General features: G+C 43.7%; 1 protein-coding gene across 3 annotated transcripts; it reads left to right on the plus strand.

The window, feature by feature from the left end:
- Nucleotides 1-261: 261 nt before the first annotated feature.
- On the plus strand, nucleotides 262-23,197 carry pcdh10b (protocadherin 10b). 3 transcript variants are annotated; one of them, XM_037780903.1, is made up of 5 exons: nucleotides 262-3,525; nucleotides 4,287-4,345; nucleotides 4,553-4,659; nucleotides 18,242-18,622; nucleotides 21,756-23,197. In XM_037780903.1, exons 1-5 carry the CDS (start codon nucleotides 1,174-1,176, stop codon nucleotides 21,773-21,775), a joined length of 2,919 nt encoding a protein of 972 aa, XP_037636831.1. In that variant the 5' UTR covers nucleotides 262-1,173; the 3' UTR covers nucleotides 21,776-23,197. The 3 variants fall into 3 exon arrangements, with proteins under 3 accessions (XP_037636831.1, XP_037636830.1, XP_037636832.1); XM_037780902.1 differs by having other exon boundaries at nucleotides 263-3,690; XM_037780904.1 differs by having other exon boundaries at nucleotides 266-3,690; nucleotides 18,242-18,399.
- The last annotated feature ends 273 nt before the right edge of the window (nucleotides 23,198-23,470 follow it).

Consider the following 23,470-nt stretch of genomic DNA (forward strand, 5'->3'; position numbering starts at 1 on the left):
TCTCTCTCTCTGTCCCGCTGCCGTGTGGCTGGCTGGCTGTTCTGGAGGAGAGTTAATAACGTTTCAACTACTGGCTGTAATTACAACGCACAGCCTTAAGAACAGCACATGAATGGCGAATGATTCCCTGCATACATATCACAACATTTGCATGCATTAATTCCGGTTCGCCCAGCCTGTCCTTAGGCCCTGCCACCAAGTCAACAAGTCCTCTCACACTCACTCTGATCACACCATTGGTTCCATCATGGATGATGCGCTTTACAGTGCGGACAGGTGTGTGTGTGTGTGTGTGTGTATGGGGGGTAGATTATGATTTGGCATCTGATGAGTTAAAATCTTCAATGTCCAGCCTTGTTGTTCTCTGTCCCTCTTCTTCTTTTTTTGTGTCTTTTGCGTCAGGTATTGTAAAAAGAAGCCACTTGGAGCTCAGATGGAGGTAGAGCGACATAGAGAAGCAGTGAGGGAGACATGGGGGCCGAGCTGGGCGTTGACTGACAAACCCGCTATCCAATCAGGAGAGAGCTCCCAGCGTGACTTCCAGCCGCGGGGGCTGAGAGGGGGAGGCGCGATGCGGGGTAAAAAAAAAAAAAAAAAAAAAAAAAAGAAGCAAATAGTTGAGTGAACAGCGTCAGTAGAGAGTGGAGTGGAGTGGAGGGGACCGCAGTGAGGGAGCAGGGTGCCAAGAGGAGACACCGAGCCACAGAGCAGGAGGACAAGTCTGACTTTTATTTTATCATTAGGGGAGCATCACATAAGAAAAAATCTCGTATTTTTCTTTTTATGGATATTGATTTATTTTTTCCCCTATAACTCCTTTTCCAGACTGGTTCGATCATCACACCAGCAGCAGCACTGACTGACTGCGCTTCATTGGAATGTGCGCTTGTGGAGCATCTCCGGGACGCGTCTGAGGAAGCAAGAGATAGAATAAGAAAAAGAGCTTCTGCAGTCTTTTAAAACTCCTTTAATAATCCTAAAAATGCCTCTCTTTTAATGGGACACATTTCTCCGGACGCCTTATACATTTTTGGAGACTTTTACGCATTTTGGAGACTTTGTCTCCCGACTGAAATGGGTGATGGGAATGGACTTTTTCCCCATTAACAGAGGATAATAAACGTTTATACAATATTTTTTCTACCACAAGTGCACTTGTTTTTTTTCCCGGCGATGATTGTGTTTTTGATAGCCCTGTGCATCGCGGATGGAGCTCTCTCTCAGATCCGCTACTCCGTGCCGGAGGAGGCAGACCATGGCACCTTGGTGGGGAATATCGCCGAGGACCTGGGTCTGGACCTTACCAAACTGGCCTCCCGCCGCTTCCAGGTGGTGCCCAACTCTCGGACACCCTACCTGGAGGTGAATTTAGAGAACGGCGTCCTGTTCGTCAGCGACAAAATCGACCGCGAGCAGATCTGCAAGCAGAGCGCGAGCTGCCAGCTCAACATGGAGGTGTTTCTGGAGAACCCGCTCGAGCTGTTTCGGGTCGAAATCGAAGTGGTGGACATTAACGACAACCCGCCCGCCTTCCCGGAGACGGACATCACGGTGGAGATCTCCGAAAGCGCCCTTCCCGGTACCCGTTTCCCGCTGGAGAGCGCCTTCGACCCGGACGTGGGCTCGAACGCGTTACGCACTTACGATATCACCACGAACAACTACTTCTACCTGGACGTGCAGACCCAAACGGATGGGAACAAGTTCGCGGAGCTGGTGCTGGAGAAGCCGCTGGACCGGGAGCAGCAGGCGGCGCACAGGTACGTGCTGACAGCGGTGGACGGCGGCCAGCCTCCGCGGACCGGCACCGCGCTCTTGGTAGTCAAAGTGCTCGACTCGAACGATAACGTGCCGGTGTTCGACCAGCCCGTCTACACGGTGAGCCTGTCGGAGAACGCTCCGGTGGGCATGCTGGTCATACAGCTGAACGCCACCGACATGGACGAGGGACTGAACGGGGAAATAGTTTACTCCTTCAGTAACCACATCTCCGGGCGCGTGAAGGACCTGTTCAGCATCGACCCGCGCACCGGGCGCATCGAGGTGCGCGCGGAGGTGGACTTCGAGGAGAGCAGCTTGTACCAGATCTTCGTCCAGGCGAAGGATATGGGTCCGAACGCGGTGCCCGCGCACTGCAAAGTGCTCGTTAAAGTCACCGACGTGAACGACAACGCGCCGGAGATCACCTTCAGCACCGTCACCGAGTCGGTGAGCGAGAAGGCGGCTCCCGGTACCGTCATCGCGCTGCTGAGCGTGACGGACCGCGACGCGGAGGAGAACGGACAGATCCACGTGGAGATCCTCGGTGATGTTCCGTTCAAGTTAAAAACGTCCTTTAGGAATTATTTCACCATAGTGACGGACGGCCCGTTGAACCGGGAGCTGGCGGACTCCTACTCCGTCACCGTGGTGGCCCGGGATAAAGGGACGCCCTCACTGGCTGCCAGTAAGTCCATCCGGGTCCAGGTGTCCGACGAGAACGACAACTCGCCCACGTTTACGCAGAGCATATACGATGTGTACGTGACCGAGAACAACGTGCCAGGGGCGTACATCCACGCTGTGACGGCTCTGGACCCGGACATCGGTCAGAACGCGCTCATCAGCTACTCCATCCTAGAGTGTGACATCCAGGGCATGTCTGTCAAAACCTATGTGTCCATCAATGAGGAGACAGGCTACCTGTACGCACTCAGGTCCTTTGATTACGAGCTGCTGAAGGATTTCACATTCATGGTCCAGGCCAAAGACGCGGGCACCCTGGAGCTCTCCTCCAACGCCACGGTCAAAGTCATCATCGTGGACCAGAACGACAACGTCCCCCAGGTGCTGGCCCCCCTGGGGAAGAACGGCACGGCCAAGGAGCCACTGCCACGCACGGCCGAGCCGGGCTACCTGGTGACCCGTATCGTGGCCATGGACGCGGACGACGGCGAGAACGCCCGGCTGTCCTACAGTATCCAGCGGGGCAACGAGAACGGCATGTTCCGGATGGACTGGAGGACGGGCGAGCTGAGGACGGCGAGGCGGGTGTCGGTCAAGCGAGACCCCCACCAGCTGTACGACCTGCTGATAGAGGTGAGGGACCACGGCCAGCCGCCGCTGTCCTCCAGCGCCAGCGTGCTGGTGGTGCTGGTGGACAGCGTGGCTGAAGGCCGCGGCGGCGCCGGCGACCGGGGGAGCACCGCGAAGGCCAAAGACGGCACCCTGGACCTCACGCTCATCCTCATCATCGCCCTGGGCTCCGTCTCCTTCATCTTCCTCCTGGTCATGATCGTGCTGGCCGTGCGCTGCCAGAAGGACAAAAAGCTCAACTTTTACACCTGCCTGACCAGCGAGTGCTGCCTGGGCTGCAGCTCCTGCTGCTCGCGGCAGGCCCGGGCCCGCAAGAAAAAGCTCAGCAAGTCGGATATCATGCTGGTGCAAAGCGCCGGTAACGTCAGCGGGGCCATTACAGCTCAAGTCCCCGTGGAGGAGTCAGGGAGCTTCGGCTCTCACCATCAAAACCAGAACTATTGCTACCAGGTATGTCTGACTCCGGAGTCTGCCAAAACCGACCTCATGTTCCTAAAGCCGTGTAGTCCGTCTAGGAGCACAGACACCGATCACAACCCGTGCGGGGCCATAGTGACAGGGTACACAGACCAGCAGCCTGACATCATATCAAACGGCAGCATTTTATCAAACGAGGTAAGAGTCCTTCTCATACCTACAGTTTAACCCCCCTCAGCATGTCTAAAAACCTGATTCATACCCAGAACCTGCCCTTTAGACTCATGCTGCCTTGCCTGTTTGATACAATCTGAATCAGCTACAAAAAATATGTTTCATACAGGAGCCATTTCCATTTCCTGATTCCCCCCCCCCCCTCAGTTCAGCAGCATGTCAGGTCTACAAATGAGTGCTAATACACACAGTGTGCCACAACATCCTCTGACTTATTTCCGGGACTAAGGCACTAAAGCAAAGCACAATGATTAGACTAGCTGTTGCTGACATGTTGCCTTTAGCGGTCCTCGGAGAGGTCGGCCCTGAAACAGCAACGGCTGCATGTTTGTGTTGTAATGATACAAATCTGAATAAAAGGAGTGTATAAAAGGATGTATGGTGGCTCGGAGGCTGGTGGTTGCTGTGGGTGCATATATGTGTGTGTGTGTGTGTATGCCCCCCCCCAACATTACAGTGTGTGGGTTGCATCATGTCTGGTTCGGTGGCGGTGACGGTAATCATGTTACACAAGGTGCTCGAGCGCGACACACACTGAAACTCGGCCCTTTCTCTTTCAGACCAAACACCAGCGAGCCGAGCTCAGCTACCTGGTTGACAGGCCGAGACGTGTCAACAGGTAAATATGGAAAGAGACTCTCACTGGCCTTTTCTGCCGCTCACACTGTCACATCCACTTGTGTAATAAACCGCTCACCTGCTTCCCTATTTCATTCACTGATAAATCTCATTGCTGTGACGACGCTCTCCTATAGATGATGGAGATGGGAATTGAAAACTGCTCTCAGTGAGGGCTTTGATTTAACGCTCTCTTTGTTTTTTTCAGCTCGGCGTTCCAGGAGGCAGACATGGTCAGCTCCAAAGACAGCGGCCACGGAGACAGCGAGCAGGGAGACAGCGACCACGATGCCACCAACCGAGGCCATTCCTCCGGTAAGACCTGGCTCTGCTTGCAAAGCGTGGGTTGACCTGCCTCTTTCTTCACAATGGGTTTACTTGATTGAAGCAGCGTGTTCAAAGGGCAGATCGATGGCTCTGTCTTCTACAGGACTGGAGTTTGCTGATTAGCATGTGGTTTACTATGCACTGTGGGTCCAGGAGCAGATTGTCTCTTCGGAGCTCGATTCTGGACTCTTCTTGCTCAGTTACAGCACATTGTGTCTGGTAGGGGGGAAACATGAAAGCTCATTTTAATTAGCATAACACACGGCTGGAGTCAGCATCATCTGAGGCATTTCTCTGTGTCCGACAATCAGCGTGAATGCTGATAGAGTCGTACTTTTGAGACATTCTGATTTCTCTCTAGAAAAAGAGAAAAGCTTAGGATGGCTGGAAACAGAATCACATCCTGTCCCTGTGAAGAGCCGCCTCCGAGTGCTCGCCCTTGATGGGAACACGTCTCTTAATATTTGCGTCGGTTTCTTTTTTCCACACGTGATGATATAATGTCGACGGGGCAGAAAGCGAACCCCCCCCTCCCCCTCCGGCGCTGTTGTTTGTAAATATGTGGCGATGTTAATGAGGAGCCAGCTCCTCTGTGAGCTCGGTCACTTGGTGCTGGAGACCACTCCACGAGACGTGACAGGCGTTTTAATGAGGCCGCGCTCGCGCTGGAGTGCTGGGAAGCGGACCAAATAGGTTGCGGGGCCGTCGCAAAACAAAACAGACGATTCATTCGTTCATTAGATTAATTAATGCATTCATTCATGCAGCTACTCTCCAACTGCACTTCTCTTTTTCTTTTCCTGACCACATTCTGCCATACTTCTTATTTAAATCTCCCCTTCCTAAAGCAACCTATCTGAGCTCACACAATAGGGCCCTCATTGAGTTCTGAATGCCGAGTTTTATGTCTTCATTCATTTCTTTGGTGCGGGCCCTCTGTGGACGGAGCCTGTCATCATGTCTGGTCAGCCGCAGCAGGGGCCCTGGCTGTGCCAAATGGAGCTCGCCTGCCACTTCCACTGTCACTCCAGTAGCCAAAGCCTAGGATGGGTTTACACAGAGCCCGGTAAACAGAAACACACAGAGCTGAACCACCGCAGCCCCCCCTGTTTTTTTAGTTCTAACAAGCCCAGAGTCAGACTGCTTCAGGTTTTTTCTTCTTCACCACTGTGGAAGATTTTCCCTGCTAAGCGGGACCGAGGCAGCCAGCTGCTTCATGTGGATGGAGTTGTCCTATTTTGAGTGCATTAGCATTTCATGTGAACGCTGCCAGCCAGAGTTCATATTCTGTTATGAATAGTCACACTCTGTTATACAAGTAGGGCTGAGTATCATTTGAAATGTATACCTGAGTTTCTGTGTCAAAACCGAAAGGGACACTTTGTTTGATGACTTACTTTGAGGAACATAAAGCTCTTTTATCATAAGGCAAAAACATTGTTTTTCATGCACTGGCCAATTTTGAGATTTGTGGCTATTTTACCAACATTTAGGTGTTTATTTTACTACTTTGTCTATTTGTGTCTGTAGATTTCTCCTAAATTCGACAAGATTTGGCATTAGATAATGTCTCATTTGCATATTTAAACGTAACATTTCAGAAAACTTGTAATACAAAAGATGCTTGTCTTAATGTAAGTAATCAACTGGGGAAGTTTCATGGTGATATCTATTAGTTCTATTTTTTTTTTTTACCCTATTCACCTGTAGTGTTTCCAAAATGTATGGAATTTTACAATCCATACCTTTAAGGGCCGTTTACTCAAAATGAGTTTATTCTCATTCATCATTTATTCTCTGAGCCAGAAATCTCCAGTAGCACTTACATACACAAACGTTCTAGTTTCATTCCTATCAATATTCTGAAGGTTTTTACTGGGGGCTTTGTTCATGTATCATTCATAGCCTGCTTTCTATAATACTTTATTCCTAAAAAAAAATGTGGCGGAAATTAAATTTTTTTCATGTCAACAGTATTTTCTGTTTTATGGAGTGATAAAAAGAGATATCCAAATTTCCTCTGTAAAAACCTTTGACTCTAATGTGTCAACAAAAGAAACAAGAATTTTGAACCTGGTTTTATCCAATATGGAGATTTCTGTTCCGGAAATGTATGCAAATTAGCAACATATTTGACAAGATAATGCCTCATATGTATATTTAAACTTAACATTTCAGAAAACTTGTAATACAGAAAAATAATAACCTTAATGTAAGTAATCATCTGGGGAAGTTTCTTGACAAAACAATACATGACAAGTGTCTCATGAGTATATTTTAACAAGCGCATGTATGAATCTGATCAGACATTAAATGCTAGCTTTTGGTACTAGGGGCTATGGACACATTTCAGTCGGTACCACAAAGGTATTGAGGTTTAGCATCACTTTTTCAACACTGGGGGACATTTTCAGTCCTACTCAGTTGTTTTATGTCCTATTTCGAGTGTGTTAGCATTTCATCACCAGCCTGCCTGTTCATACAGTCACCGCTCTCGTACGCCGTGTTGTGTGTCCAGTTGTGATGCAGCGGAGGGCCCCAGCAGCACTTCACTGCTGACTTTGAGTACCCTTGGTGTGGCAAATAGGATACAGCTACTTTGTTGTGGAGTTATCAGCCAGCTTAGTGCCTTTAAACAGATTATTTGCTGTGCATTAAGTCTTTGTTTGATTAGGATAATTGATAGCGTGGCTTAGCGTCCCACAATTTCTGCTCCCACAATGCTGACGGACAGAACACGGGCTTTCCTCTCTGTGTGCTAATTCAGTTTGTCAGCGGCGAGGGGTACACTCGAACCGCATCAGTGTTTAATAAATGCTAATGTTAAATAAACACGTGTCCATGCCATCCATCACAATGGCGTGTTAGCCTCTTCTCTTGGCTTTGACAGGGGACATCAGGGGGAAGCAATTCAATCTTGTTTTTTTGTTTTTTTCCAGAGAGACGTTTTTGTCCATGTAATCAGATTTATAGGAGCATATTGTTTTTTTTTTAACTTGAGCTAAATTTGTTGAATTAAAGCATGAACATCACGCATTGACGGATAAATAATCCAATAAGATTAGTTTGAACGTGTTGAACATGCTGGAAAACAGGCCTCACAGAGGAGGATGGTGCTGTTTATCCTCATTGCCCCATCATTTCTCTTCCTCTTTCCTTTTTTAACATAGTGGTGGTTGTACAGTATTTTTGACAACCACCTCTACCAGATTGTTGACACAGTGATTTGAGTTCTTTTTTCCCTGCTGCTGGCTGTGTTGTCGTGCCAACATTTCTCTGCTGCTTTATGTCGACTCTCTTATTCCTCATCAAGGATGCACTTAAAGAGTCACAGAAATCATATGAACAGGATGAAAAACAACATGACTCTGCAATTTATAAGTCATTTTGCATGCAATAAGAACACCATTCCTGCTTTTGCCGTGTCATTTGTACGCCATGTAGTCTGTACTGACTGCGATGTAAAGACATCTGAATGAATATGCTACAATCAGAGCTAGTGACGTAGAAAAACAAGTAAGAAAGTGGTTACGGTGGGTGGGTCAAACTAACACAGCTTTCATGCCCCAAAGTGTTGTTGAGTTATTTTGTAAGTCACATTAGTGACATTAGTGACCTTTGCGATGTGTTTTACGAACCATTATGTTCTTTATGTTGGTTTTTTATTTAGTTTAAATACTTATTTTAAGCCCGACCATGATGTTTTCTCTAAGTGGTGTTGTTGCTTAGAACATAACTGTGTCCGTTTCGTGGTAACGACTTGACGTGGAACGACCGCAAAAAGCCCAAAATGTGTTATCATGACGCGTGGACTGTCCTTAAAATGTCGTGTTATTTACAAGCCTTCTCATGGGATCAGGTTGATATATAGTCGGAAAATCAAAATCAAAAAACTCCCTTGTTGGCTGAATCAGTGCCGCGATTATCTTCAAGGCATGTCAGGATGTGGTGGAGAGTGACTGAGAGTGTTTGAGAGAGAGGATTTGCAGTAAAGGTCAAAAGCAGGATTTAAATGAACAAATACTGCCCATTATGTGCTATTACACAGTGCAGCGTGCAGATGTGTGTGGGGTTATGGCAGTGATGATGTTTCACCGTGGATGCATGTACATAAGTTTGGTAAAAGCCGAGAGAAATGCGTACATTTTAGCATTATAATGACTGATTATTTATATCACACCTACCACTGCCACTGCCACCACTACTACTGCTAGTTAACACATTGTTGTACAATATGCAGAATGTGCTACCTCAGAAAATGTCTCTGCTACTGTAGAAAACAATGTGAAAACATGTTAGAAGAGCTGAGACATTTTTTTTTTTCCACAAGATGCCACAGCACAAAGTAATAACATCACATGGCAGCAGCTGATTCTGTCTGTCCAGCAGTCACAAAGCCCACAGGGATTCTGTTTATTTTTTTGCTGTTGCTAAAACACAATTTCTGAAGCAAACTAGGGCCCTCTTTGTCAAAACTCACAACACACAAGACACAAAATATAACAAAACAAACAAGTAGCTCTCGAGCTTACAGTAGGTCACTTGCAGGAGCTCGCTACCAGTCGGTCACTACCTGTGTCTGAGTGGCTCACTAAAGGTTACAAGAATATGGACATAAATTTGATAACACAAAGTCACATTGTAAACCAGTTTAAATGTCTATCCAATCACAGACATTGCGCCCCCTTCTGACACAAAATGATTATTTGCCAATCAGCTGTCAATTAAACAAGTTGCCCTGCTTTCAAATTTCACAACATCAGTGCTGCGGTAACATTTGGCGATGTTAGCAGACCAGCAAGCGTACACCAGATTTGACAATGACTGCAGAAAATAGCCAGGCCAATAAAAAGCCAAAAAATCTACTATTTTGATGAGGAATGGGTGATGACAAATGCGTGCGTCTCATTTGCGGTGCAAGCGTGTCAGTTGGTAGAAGATGTAAGGTCGAGCGCCACTTCACCAAAGTCCACGGCAACTTTTCACGGGACTTTCCGGCTGGTAGTTATTTACAAACGCAGAAGGTAAAGGAGCTGAAAGCAACGCTTAAGAGACGTTAAGTCTCTGTTTACCAAACTGACGAAGAACGCCGACGTTGCAGCAGAGGCTTCGTTTAGTGGCGCACATCCTAACGAAACAAAAGGGGCTTCACCTATAGCGGGATTGTAATAGAGGCGATGACTGCGGTGGCTACAATGTTATTAAAGGAGTTATGAAAGTAAGACAGATATGATGTCTGCTATTGGCAATGTACAACTTGGTGGCACTATGTGTACCTCCATTTTGTCAAATTACCTCTCAGAGGAAAAAAAAAGGTTGGAGACCACTGCTATAAACTCTTATAAAATAAATTATTTTTGCATCACATATCTTTACACACAAACATAACAAATAGCTCTTTCTTCATGCCAACCGCACACTGATTTGCTCAGTATAAAACACTATTATCTAGAGTCTTTGGCATTTTTCATTTGTAGCAAGCTATAAATAAAGACAATGAACACAAATGCAATATGTTTATTCTCAGTACTCATATATTCATAACAGTATCAGACACTTCCTCTAACTCTCTCCAAAAGTGGTCTCTATTGTCCAAAGAGAAAAGAAAACCTGAATCCTATTTATAGTGTTCAAACTGATTTCTAAGTGATCTAATTGGTTACAGGCGTTTTCCCAGGTGCATTCTGGGTGTAGGTGATTGATGGTATTTCAATGTCAGTGTTAAGCAAACAACACACACAGGCTTTTAGTTTTGAATGAGGTGGGAGAGGGGACTGTGCTTAGTGTAAAGCAGACAGTGTACTTATGGTTTATAGGGATGTGTATTGGCAAGAATCTGGCATTACAATATCATGATACACGGGTTACGATTCAATATATTGCCATTCTGTAAGTACGGCGATATATTGAGATTCTGATTGAGATTGACCGAGTTAATCTTTGCATGTAAACTATTAAATAAAAACCGATACAGTGTTTTTAAGAATTGATACAGTATCACAAAACATAATATTGCAAATATTCAATTTTTTAGATATTTTCTTAAACCACTAATGGTTTAGCATACCTGGTCAATAGACAGGCTAAATGAGTTAGTTTGTGTGTTGGCAGTGGTGGAAAAATTCAGATCCTTTACTGGAATAAGAACAGAAATATCATATTGTAAAATAAAATAAAAAAAAAAATATATACATATATATATATATATACTCCACTACAAGTAAAATTTGTGCACTGAAAATGTTACTCATTAGGCTTAGAACTACAAGTTCAGGGTCTCTTACATAACATTAATTGTACTTCCACATGCATAAATTATTACTCTTCCACTAGTCTCCTTCTTACAGACAGATTTTTTTACTACCGCACACATGCATTTTCACTGTCACACACACTAATTTAAAATCATTGCCTGAATAATATATGGATGTAAGATGGGAATGTATGTGTGTATGAATACATGTATGTAAAACAAAGTATTATATATGTGCGTTCTACCCTCGCGTGCATATTTTTTCCCTCTTGCATATTATTCACTCTCATGTGCACGTTTTCACTCGTCGAATCTTCCCTTTGAACTATGTTCCGTTTCATATATAACAGTTTTATGCATGTGTGTATGTCTGGTCATGGCAGGTCATTTACTGTGTTGTGCTGCAGCTCAGAAGCAGGGAGAGGTTCTTGTCCAGTTACCACACAGACAAATAGTAGAACACTACATGCAAAACATATAAGACAATTTGTAATCACTTTAATGTTGTAAATGGTCAAAGTAGAAATAATTTCTGACATAAATATATATATATATATATATATATATTATTTATTTAACGCATTAACGCACCTCTCAATTTTTAGGTTTTATCGGGCTTAGTTTTAAGATACTGGATCATATGAAACTAGAATACCTAAGGAATCCATCGGTACCAACCATGTCATACTTGTCGGGAAGGAGGTTAAATAACGCTCGAAAACTACGCTAAATTTAGGCGAGGAAAAACTGGCATGGCCATTTCAAAGGGGTCCCTTGACCTGTGACCTCCAGATATGTGAATGAAAATGGGTTCTATGGGTACCCACGAGTCTCCCCTTTACTAACATGCCCACTTTATTATAATCACATCCAGTTTGGGGCAAGTCATAGTCAAGTCAGCACACTGACACTGACAGCTGTTGTTGCCTGTTGGGCTGCAGTTTGTCATGTTATGATTTGAGCATATTCTTTTATGCTAAATGCAGTACCTGTGAGGGTTTCTGGACAATATATGTCATTGTTTTGTGTTGTTAATTGATTTACAATAATAAATATATACATGCATTTGCATAAAGCAGCATATTTGTCCACTCCCATGTTGATAAGAGTATTAAATACTTGACAAATCTCCCTTTAAGGTACATTTTGAACAGATAATAAATGTGCGATTAATTTGCGTTTTATCACGATTAACTCTGGACTATCATATCAGATATGATATTGACATAATAACATCCATCCATCCATCCATCTATTATCTGTAACCGCTTATCCTCTTCAGGGTCGCAGGGGGGGGCTGAGCCGATCCCAGCTGACATTGGGCGAAGTACACCCTGGAAAGGTCATATATCAATACATTATGTATTATTATATATTACAATAATCATCAAACAATTATAGTGGAGTAAAAAGTCAGGGTGCAAGAAAATATTGATACACTTGAGCATCGCAATATTTTGTTTTGTGATCCTGTATCAATTCTTAAAAACACTATTGATTTATTAATTAACAGTTTACATGCAAAGATTTGTGGCATCTAATTTTACTAAATGATTTAAATGATGATTATGAAAACGGTCATAGGTTTATTTCTGTTTATCAATACATTAGCTAATTCCAACTCAAAATATTGGGATACTTATTTAATTGAATTCAGTCCCAGAAGCCCTCATGGGGTCGACCTTTGACTTCCTAACTTGAGCCGCACTTACAAGCTTTTCTGGCACTTTCAACTTGAACTTGTAGAGTTCTCTGTAGTGCAAGCGCTGAGGGTGAACTCAGAGTTAAAGGTCGTTCTATACATTCTGTGATGGGCACATTTTCCTGTGGAATTAATAAAGTGCTCCTCATTTGCCGCCGGACCTTCCAGGACCACTCCTGTGGCCCCCAGGAGTCCCCCTCAGGGACCCCATTTCCAGTCGTGCTACATGTGTTAAGTACATGTTATCAATATAGCCAATGTCACGCACTTGGAGAAGATTGAGTCGAGGCGCTTATCCACTTTTCTATCCCCCACCCACCTCCCACCCCAACTCCACTCCCATCTCTCCCCGCTGCCGTGATGAATTCCTCCTTAGGCCTGCGGTTCATGTTATCACCGTGGTAACAGCTCGCTGATCAGTAATTCATTTTTCAGACCTCTGCATACCAATTACCAAATGAAGGTTATTATCGAGACTTTGCGTTTGCCCTGCGCGAGCGCCGTGCAGAATGCTAAAGATGAGATGAGGCGCTAGAAGTAACGAGGGTCAGCGCGCTTCAAGATCGCATTACTACCCCCCCCACTCTCTCTTCTGTCTCCGAGTCCTCGTTGGCCTCTCTTGCTTGTTTTTGGCTTAGCGCGGGACATGTTGACACACTTCTTTTTCATCCCGTGTTGAAGTGAGAGGGCAGATACTGTACCCCGCAGCCTGGACGGAGCTTCATAACTCACAGCGACTTGTTTGCTCTGAGGAAAATTGTTGGAGAACTACGTAGCGGGGAGAGATAAGGGCATTACCCACAACCTTTATTCACATTTTAAGCACAGCTCAGGCTCTGTGTGGATATGTGTGCTGTGTGTGTGTGTGTGTGTGTGGGGGTGTGTGGGTGTGTGTGGCCAGGAGTTCAATTTTACAGCTGGAATGTTTTTATCCTCGTGATTCGATAGAGAGCGTCTAATGTGCCAGGGGAACATCTAATTTTGCCAAAATGTCAAGAAATATCAAGATGTCTTAATCTGGCTTTGTGGCTGGAATTACCCTCCCTCTGTCTTTCTTCCTCTCTCTCTCTCTCTCTATCTGTGTGTGTGTGTGTGTGTGTGTGTGAGTCTTATCTCTGTGACAGAGTCTAAATGCCACATTTCCGTTCCCATTTTGAGAATTAACACAGCATCCATTTTGTAATGGAAGCAGAGCTCCGTGTCCTCCTTACACTTTTTTTTTTGCTGCCCACAATGCAGCACTCCCTGCATGTCCAGGTGCACTGATACAGTAAGTCAGCTCCTCCTGGTGTGCATTCTGGTCTCCCACCCCCTCACCACCACCACCACTACCACCACCCCACTATCAAGCTGTACAGTGATTCGTTTCCTCCCCTGTAAGAGGTCGTATTAAAACGTAATGTGACGGTGTTATTTATGGCATGTTGGTTAATATTTAATAAGAAACCCTGTCGTTAGGAGACTGGGCACTTTTCCAAGCTGTTAGTGACGGCAAGCCAAATTAATCCGCTTTGTAACAAAGCAAATTCCCCCTTTGCTGACCGCTACAGACACACACACACACACACACACACACACACACACACACACGCTGTGCTTACTGGGACGGCAGCAGACCTTAGTCTAATCAGTCTGTATTCAGAGGGATTAGTAGCAGATAGCCTAGCTGGACAGTTCAGATTGTGGCCCCAAACAGCGACTCAGACACACATATACACAACAAGCGGATTTAGGTTTCAGAATACAGGCAAACACGGGATCTAGGCTCTACTGCAGAAAAAAAGAAAAACATATGGGGCAATGAAAACACAATTTGGCTTAAGGCTTACACTCGGCCTAAATAGCTGCTGAGCAGCTAACGTGCCCGTTAACTCTGTTCCCCTTTGCTCTCTGACAAAAGGTGATTTTTCTCACGGAGAATAGCAGCCATTAAAAACGCCCCGCAAATAATTACTCCACATGAAAGCGAGCACGCTCAAACTAGTTTTCACCTGCAGCCAGCCTTTCATGGAGGACAATAGGTTTTGAAAAGTGGGTGAGACTGAGGGCCCGGGACAGGGGCAGGCTGGGTAATCCAATACTGTTGAGTTTGTGGTTTGGTTAATCTAATGCCCGGGCTAAAAGGTAGCGCGGGCAGTGTTTGCTGTCGATGGCTTTGAAGACTGCACCCATCTCTCAACTGGCAAACACACACACAGACACATGCTCGTCCTTTGCCTCCTCTTCCAAGGGGACCTTTTTTTACAGATGCATGTTGGTGCATATAAACATCTGCAGCTCACACACAAACATCTCATGACCATCTGATTGGAGATCTGTCTGAGGTCATAGCCACATGTTATCTGTCTGGCGAGCCAAACGCTGAAGAAAGATTCCAACTTTAATTTGCTGCTTAGCACCCATTAAGGTCATGTCTTAAGTATTTTTTTTTTCTGGGTTGAGTTTACATTCTACAATTAAAGTATATTTACTCAAGTACTGTACTTAAGAACTAATTTGAGGTACTTGTACGTTTAGTATTTTCCTCTTGTGCCACTCTCTACTTCTACTCCACTACATCTCAGAGGGATATATTGTACTTTTTACTGCGCTACGTTTATTTGACAGCTTTAGTTGCCTTACAAATTAAGAGTTTGGCACACAAAACATAAAGTACAGCTGAAAGATGAATCTATTAATCGACTGACAGAAAATTAATTGGCAACTATTTTGATAATTGTTTTTTTTCTGTTGGTTTTTCCGTTTCATTATTTGAATGATTTTAATATATTTGAGGTTTGTTACATTGGTTAGACAATCAATCAGCAGATTAATACATAATGAAAATAATAGTGCTGTCAAAGTAAACGCAATAATAACATGTTAACGCAAATTCATTTTAACGGCACTAATTTCTTTAATGCATTAACACAATTTATGATTTTTAAGTTGTGGCCGCTCAGTTGTAAAGCTTGAGTGAAGATACTGGTATCATATGAAACTAGAAAAACCTAAAGAATCCATCGGTACCAACCATGTCATACTTGTCAGGAAGTAGGCTAAATAATGCTCCAATATTACGCTAAATTTTGGTGAGGAAAAACTAGCATGGCCATTTTCAAAGGGGTCTCTTGACCTCTGACCTCAAGATATGTGAATGAAAATGGGTTCTATGGGTACCCACGAGTCTCCCCTTTACAGACATGCCCACTTTATGATAATCACATGCAGTTTGGGGCAAGTCATAGTCAAGTCAGCACACTGACACACTGACAGCTGTTGTTGCCTGTTTGGCTTCATTTTGCCATGTTATGATTTGAGCATATTTCTTTATGCTAACTGCAGTACCTGTGAGGGTTTCTGGACGATATCTGCCATTGTTTTGTGTTGTTAATTGATTTCCAATAATAAATATATGCATACATTTATTTGTACACTCCCATGTTGATAAGAGTATTAAATACTTGACAAATCTCCCTTTAAGGTACATTTTGCACAGATACAAAATTTGTGATTAATTTGTGATTAATCATGATTAACTATGGACATTTATGCAATTAATCGCAATTAAATATTTTAATTGATTGACAACCCTGGTTGCACGATGGTGCGGTGGTTAGCACTGTCGCCTCACAGCAAGAGGTTCAAATCCGGCTGGTGGCCCTTCTGTGTGGAGTTTGCATGTTCTCCCTGTGTTAGCGTGGGTTTTCTCCGGGGTCTCCGGCTTCCTCCCACAGTCCAAAGACATGCAGGTTAGGTTAAGTGTTGACTCTAAATTGCCCGTAGGCGTGAATGGTTGTCTGTCTCTATGTGTCAGCCCTGTGATAGTCTGGTGACCTGTCCAGGGTGTACTCCGCCTTCGCCCAATGTCAGCTGGGATCGACTCCAGCACCCCTTTCTGCATTGATACTATAAGCGCATTTTCCTGATTATACTTTTTATTAAAGCATGACTTTAACAGAGTATTTTCACAGTGTGGTATTAGTACTCTTACATCATTGTTATTGCTATTTCCTGTGTGTATATCTCTTATTGAGGTTTCCTTCTTTCTTCCTTTTTTTTGTCCCATTTAAGTTTTTTGGGGGAGTTTTTCCTCACCTTAACGGAGGGTCTAAGGGTGCGGAGTGTGTGATATGCTCTACAGATCCTGAAGCACTATTTAGGCAAATTTGTGATTTGCAATTCTGGGTGCTATTAATAAAATTGTCTTTAGTTGACTGTGTGTGCATGTCCCAGGTTGAGAATGTATTTCTGGTGGCTGACTTCATTAGCATCGCAAAACTAGGATTCTTTAAGTCGTTTAAAACTGAATCACTTCTCAAAAAATATTTCAAAAATATTTCGCAAAACCCATTGAAATGTTTCACTAGGAAACAATACAAAATGACAAGTGCTTAAACTGAAGTGCCTCTTTCTTCAGCAGAGAGTTCACATTGTGTGTAACACCGTAGCCTTGGAACAGTTTGAGGGGAAAAAGAAAGATATGTTTTTCAACAGTTTCAAGGCAATAAATCTTCTTAATCAGTAATTTAGCCTATTATTTAGTTTAGTTTAGTTATTTCTGAAAAGACGTGAAACAAATATGCTGGTTTTTAACGCTAATTAAATGAATTTCCTTAATTCCAGTGCAGCAATCTGCTTTACTCGGTTCTGTTTCAAGAGGCCGACACTTTCCAGGACAATCCAGAAGCTCTCACTCATTGGCTGAAATAAATCTCTCTAAAAATAAGCATCGAATGCTGAATGAGTCTAAATGACTTGTTGAGACAGATGCTTTTTTTTTTTTTTTGTAGTAAAGATCATTTTCAGTCCTTTGCTTCTGACGCATTTACTAAAATGTAATCTTGCACATGTAAAATGTATGCTTTTATTGCTTAAAAAAAAACCCCAGATTAAAACGGTGCATACCAAATGACTGTCACAGTGTTGGAATAACAGTGTTGCATAATAATAAATGGGTTTCACCAGCTAGCCGACTGAAATGGAGGGTTACTTATAATATAAACTAATCACGTTACATGTTAAGTGTAGCTGTTACTTGACTGAAGTGAGGGGTTGAATATTTCATAAAATGGTCATATGTTTTTAAATGTAAAAGCTTGAAAGTAGTAATCAGTATCCGTAGCTGTTAGATAAATGTAGTGGAGTAAAAAGTGCAGTAGTTCCCTCTGAAATGTAGTAATGTAGAAGTAGCATTAAAGGAAAATACTCAAGTTAAGTACATACTGTATTTCTCAAAATGAAGTAGAAATTGTATAGTATTTTTTTACAAGGAGTTATGCTTTAACAAAGGGCAACCAGCAGTTCCATGAGTGGTTTTCACAGCCCGTCGCTGTGTGTGTGTGTGTGTGTGTGTGTGTGTGTGTGTGTGTGTGTGTGTTAGCGGAGGGTTTTTCTATCCATTGTGCGGGTGGCTTTGATCTTAACGATGGTGAAACAGAAAGCCCTGACATGAGGAATCAAAGAGCAGGTTGCATAAATACATATTGTGCGAGTCTTGCGGAAATACGTGCCGTGCGTGTTTGAGTGTGTGTGTGTGTGTATGCACGGGTATCATGTTTGTCTTGCTTGTTCCAGAAATGCTAAAGACTTAAACACCTCTCCTCCTCTCCCTCCCTCCCTCCTCTCATCTACAGGCGCCGATCTTTTCTCTAACTGCACGGAGGAGTGTAAGGCTCTGGGCCACTCCGATCGCTGCTGGATGCCGAGCTTCGTGCCCTCCGACGGGCGCCAGGGCCCGGACTACCGCAGCAACCTCCACGTGCCCGGCATGGACTCGGTCCCGGACACAGAGGTATTTGAAAGCCCCGAGCAAATGGCCGATAAGTCATTCTCCACCTTTGGCAAAGAGACGCCTCTCAGTCACCAACACCTCCACCTCCACCACCACCACCACCACCAAAACCACCACCTTCTCAAAAACCATCACCTCAGCCACCACCAGGGCTCCCTAGAGAGGAAAGAGTTGGAGGCATTTCTGCCCAGCTCCAGAGCACCTTATAACCCAGCTTATTTAAGTGAGTATTGTGTTTTGCTCCGGCCTAAGCGCCCCCCCCACCCGCCCCGCTTCTCTGATCTGGTGATCGAATTAGGTGAAAAAGAAAAAGATTCCAAATTCAATTTTCTCCCTGGATTGGCTGGCGGAAGGAAGCGTGAAATTCATTTCAGGTCTGACCCCTGTTCTCCCAGCCCTCCTGTCAGAGTGTTTAACTAACTCTTCCCTCTTTCTCAGGCATCTCCATTATCTCCGACTGTGATGATCTTATCTTCCCCTCACCTACCTTTTCAATTCATTCCCCCCCACACACACACACACACATACAAACCTCCAGCACTGATTGGCCTGTGGGCCTTTCTAAATTAAACATGCCAAAAGCAATTATGATCTATAAGGCTATAAGGTTGCTCTGACGTGGGTGGAGATGTTAGCATTAAGGAAGCTCTGTCTCATTATAAGGGGGGAAAAAAAGAAATGGCTGCTATAATATAAGCAGTGCTGGTCTTCTCACGAAGCCCGGCTATGAAAAGTGGCTGTTTTCAATCAGCGAAGAAGAAGAACGTGCAGGCAGCGAGCTTAACATCTCTTCTCATTCGGCACTCAGTCGTCGCGTTGGAGCCGAGGATCAAAAGCCAGTTTTTAGATATTCGAGGAGAAAAAAAAAAAGAAAGAAAAGAAGGGAAATTCTTTTTCCCAAGGAATTACTGTTTCTAAACTCTCATTCAAAGGCCACAAAGAGATACATCCTCAATCACTGCAATTTGGTGATAATGCTTAATTATAATTTTGTCAAGCGGCGCCTGAAGAGGCACCCTCTCTCATCATCCGACACAGCTAGCTGGAATTATCAAACTGTCAGAGCTCCGCTGCTTCCCTAGCGCCATCATTTAAAACCACAGCATGGTGTTAGGAACAGCAGGAAAAAATATTTTTTTTTCTCCCCTTTAATTAATGTTTTATTCATTTGCTATGCTTTTTTTTTATATTTTTGCGTTTAATCCTGGATCAAAAAAGTTATGTCGAACAAGCTACCAGTTGCTCACATGGCAATTTCTTCTTCTTCTTCTTCTGGCAGTGTTTTGTAGCACACTGTGTGCTGGCAGCGTCGCCACATTATCATCATCAGGTTGACTTTCCATGCAGGTTCTTATAACAGTGTATTGATTACAATGAGGAATTGCAGCGATAGTGTATTTCAGTAGTATAGAGTACACACAGAATAAAGAGCAAGCAATTTAAAAGAAATCATATATCAATATCATCTAAATGAATATAACATTAACAGAACATGTTAAATGAACTAATGGGATCATTATAAAAATATAATTTTTATGCATTTTGACAATGAAAGAGTCTAAAGGCGGAGGCGTTTTCTTTTTTGTTTCACACAGAACATGAATCTTACGCAACATAAAAAAAGTGACATACTTTTTTGTTGGAATGAGGTCAATATTTCTGAGCTTTCGCACCGCGAAAAAAGGCATCAACTAATCACATTGTGGGTTGAGTTCTGCCTATATTTAAATATTTAAACAACAACATGAAGCTCCGTAGTCCGAACCAAGACGGCAAACTTCATTACTCTTTCGAACCTCGACAAAGGCAGCGCAGACCAGATCCACTTCTTGCGGTCTTACCTTTCACAATAAAAGCCCTAGACATGTAATATTTGCAAGCGAGTATTTTGCATTTTTATGTTGTTTATTTGTCGCCCCCCCCCGGTGTGTAAAGGCCTTACGCTTGATTTATGCTTCAATACATCCAAATGTTTCTAACTACCATTATATAGATTATGGTGAGGATGTGAGGTTATCACAGCAGTAATGTAACCCAGCAGTATATTTTAAGGAAATATAAAATAAGGAATCTGCTAAGTAATTATAACTGTAGAGAAAAAAATAATAATCAGTCTCAATCTAACAGAAGTGATATAAATACGTTTAGCAATGACAAGAATATATCAACACCATCTACTGGAATGAACATGTCAAATGCACTAATGATATAATCATAAAGATATAGGAGCTTTGCTATTGCAAATAATAGACGTGATCTGAAAACTTCTCCTTGCAACCAAACATCGAGCAACAGCCATTAAACAATTAAACATTTCTGTGTTTCCCTCTTATGCTTTTCATCCTTCAATTTGAGGCGCATTGTGTTTGTTGTGTGTGCTGTCGGGGGCTCTAATAGTCACCATGGATGTGCTTATTATGCGCTTATGATGCAGCACTCGAGGTGAAGGGCTCCCAATATATCGCTGCGTTTCCCACGAACACCGCCACTCATTCCTCTCTCAAAGTAGATCACTGTGGCCCTTATGCTAATGAGTGCGGGGGTGGCACTGATGTGTGTGTGTGTGTGTGTGTGGGGGGGGGGATAATAGCAAAGAGGGAACAACAGTCAGAAAGAAGGCTGGGTGGGGAAGAGGAGAGGAGAGGGAGTGGAGGAAGGGATAGAATGATGATGCCAAGAGGCTGAAGCTCCCTAATCTGATCAAGTCAGCCAGTGATACACAGAGACTCTTTTGTCCTGGAGGTGCAGGCCTGGGCCTGGTCCTGGCCTCGGGGTCGGGTCAGAGTGGGGTGCTAGAGGGGAGCGGGTGGGGTTGATAGCCAGAGCCCACTGATTACCATCATCTAACTCAGACATCATGGAGGCGGGGGGACAGAGAAGAGAAGAGGAGGGGGCATGAATAAGAGGCTAGACTCTATAGCCTGCTAAAGCCGAGCATCCCTCTTTTGTTGTTGTCCTAAATAAATTGGCCGTGCAATATTCACCAGCTCCCCCACCCCCTTTCCACCATTCCAATGTCACTATTCCCATAACATCCCCATCACCCCCTTACCCCACTCCACATAGTCACACACACATTATCCATGAGCCATTTCACAGCAGTGAACTGAAGGGAGCTCAGCTGATGGATGTGAGACTTCCTACCCCTTGTTGTGCATGTGTGTGAACCCTCTAATGCTGTGTGAATGAGGTCATTTACGTGCTGCTTTTCTTTCTTTTTTTGTTTTTCTGACATCTCTCTCAGACAAACTTGACACCCCCCCCCCTACACACACATTCCTATCATGCTACTCCTGGTCATTTTGATAAAAGCTAACCAGACTTTGTGTTTTTCTTTTCTCTGCTTCTTCTTGCAGCGAGGAAAAGGGTTTGCTAGCTCCTTTCGCGTGGACATACCGGAGACCGCGTGACTTTGCACAATCCCTCCCCAATGACCACGGCTATAAGAAAAAAGCATCAAGTTTTCAACCCATTTTGCCCTCCCCCCGGCCCTTAATCCCTCCTCACTCAGCAAAAATTTGAAAATAAACACTCGAGACTACACTCAAAATGAGGAACGACTCCCTTTTCTGGAATTCCTTGGAGCACTGCCAGGCTTTGGAGGCACCCCACTCTCGGGATTAGGAGACGGTCGGACATGGGGGAGGGTGTGGGGATGGATGGATGCAGGCAGGTAGATGAATAGCCTTACCGGGAGGAGCCCATTGTCTCAGCAGGACTGAGAAACGAACAGAGGAGGAGGAGGAGGACGGACAGCGAAGACAGAGAGATCAAACTGAACACTGATCTCTCCAAACTTTTTCCAATCTGCGTGTGCCTGTTTACAGCACTGATGTATACATATTTGAGGAGAAATAATACCCGACGAGGACTACATATGTGTACTGAAAGACAAATCAAAACAAGAGCCACCCAGAAAAACCGCCACTGAGCCCTTTAGGCGTTTGTACTCCCAGCGAGACGCCAAATTGTACAGGAGAATCTTTGTGCATTTCAAAATGCAATACCACTGTTTTAGATTTTTCTATTCTGTTCGTGTGGTCAGGTGTCTCTATTCCGATCTACTTCAAACTTTGTAAGAAAAGATTGTGGGCAGGATATTCTTTTTTTTATTTATGTTTTATTGATGAGTTCTTTTTCACATTTTGTTCTTTTTTTTTGGTTTCGGGTTTGGTTTGTTCATCACATCGTAGGCTTGGACAATGTTTGACCTACACTCTTTCTGATTCTGAGACGTCGAGTAGTTTCTATCATGTGTGAGAAGTGTTTACTGTACTCTTTTAAAGTTTCAAGCTGAATATAAAACTCTATATATAAATCTATCTATATCTACTTGTTCTGAAGGCGTGCTATCCGTTTGCTGGGTTCCACATTCTGATTCAGAGGTTTGACTCTTGTTTAAGTGCCCCTGAAGAAGGCTTTTCGGTTTTGTTTTTTTTCCCCAGCGGGAGACATAAAGAGAGACAGAACAGCCTTAGCAGATGTAAAACTCAAGTTCTCATTGTTTGACATTATTTCATTATATTTTTTCTTCCACTGTTGGATATTGGTAAAGATCATGTCTATAAATAAAAAAGGAAGGTAATAATTTAGATTGAAAAATCCATGGTAATTCTGTGTCATTGTAACCAAAACTTTAAGGGTCCATTTATAAAGAAACAGAACAAAAACATGGCCAAATGCAAAAAGGTGTTGTACACAATGCAGTGGAATGGAGTATACACACATTTCTTTCTCACACATTACAAACACAAACACACCAATATGCCAACAATAAACTGAAAAACATGGCGAAAAGGAAGGTCTTATGTGCTTTTATTCTGACGTGTATCCTGGTCATTACAAGAGACAGTAAGACTTGAGGTGATTAATGGAATTCTGCTTCCCTTGTTAATGTCTTGGCTTTATACCCCCGAGCAAACTGGGAAACCGCCCCGGTCATTTCACTCATCACAAACTCATCAGGGAAATTTAAGTACAATATCAACTGAGGCAGGTCCTGCATTATTACCTAATTGTGTGGTCCTATAGAGGGATGCCGTGTTTAATCAAATTACCGCAAACTAATAGA

Source organism: Sebastes umbrosus, chromosome 9, assembly GCF_015220745.1.
Source record: "Sebastes umbrosus isolate fSebUmb1 chromosome 9, fSebUmb1.pri, whole genome shotgun sequence".
Taxonomy (NCBI): domain Eukaryota; kingdom Metazoa; phylum Chordata; class Actinopteri; order Perciformes; family Sebastidae; genus Sebastes; species Sebastes umbrosus.

Excerpts from the sequence above, each read along its gene's own strand:
- pcdh10b (XM_037780902.1), top strand. The coding sequence starts at position 1,174 with ATGATTGTGTTTTTGATAGCCCTGTGCATCGCGGATGGAGCTCTCTCT. Across the intron at positions 3,691-4,286 it reads GCAGCATTTTATCAAACGAG|ACCAAACACCAGCGAGCCGA; the intron begins GTAAGAGTCCTT and ends TTTCTCTTTCAG. Across the intron at positions 18,623-21,755 it reads TTATAACCCAGCTTATTTAA|CGAGGAAAAGGGTTTGCTAG; the intron begins GTGAGTATTGTG and ends TTCTTCTTGCAG.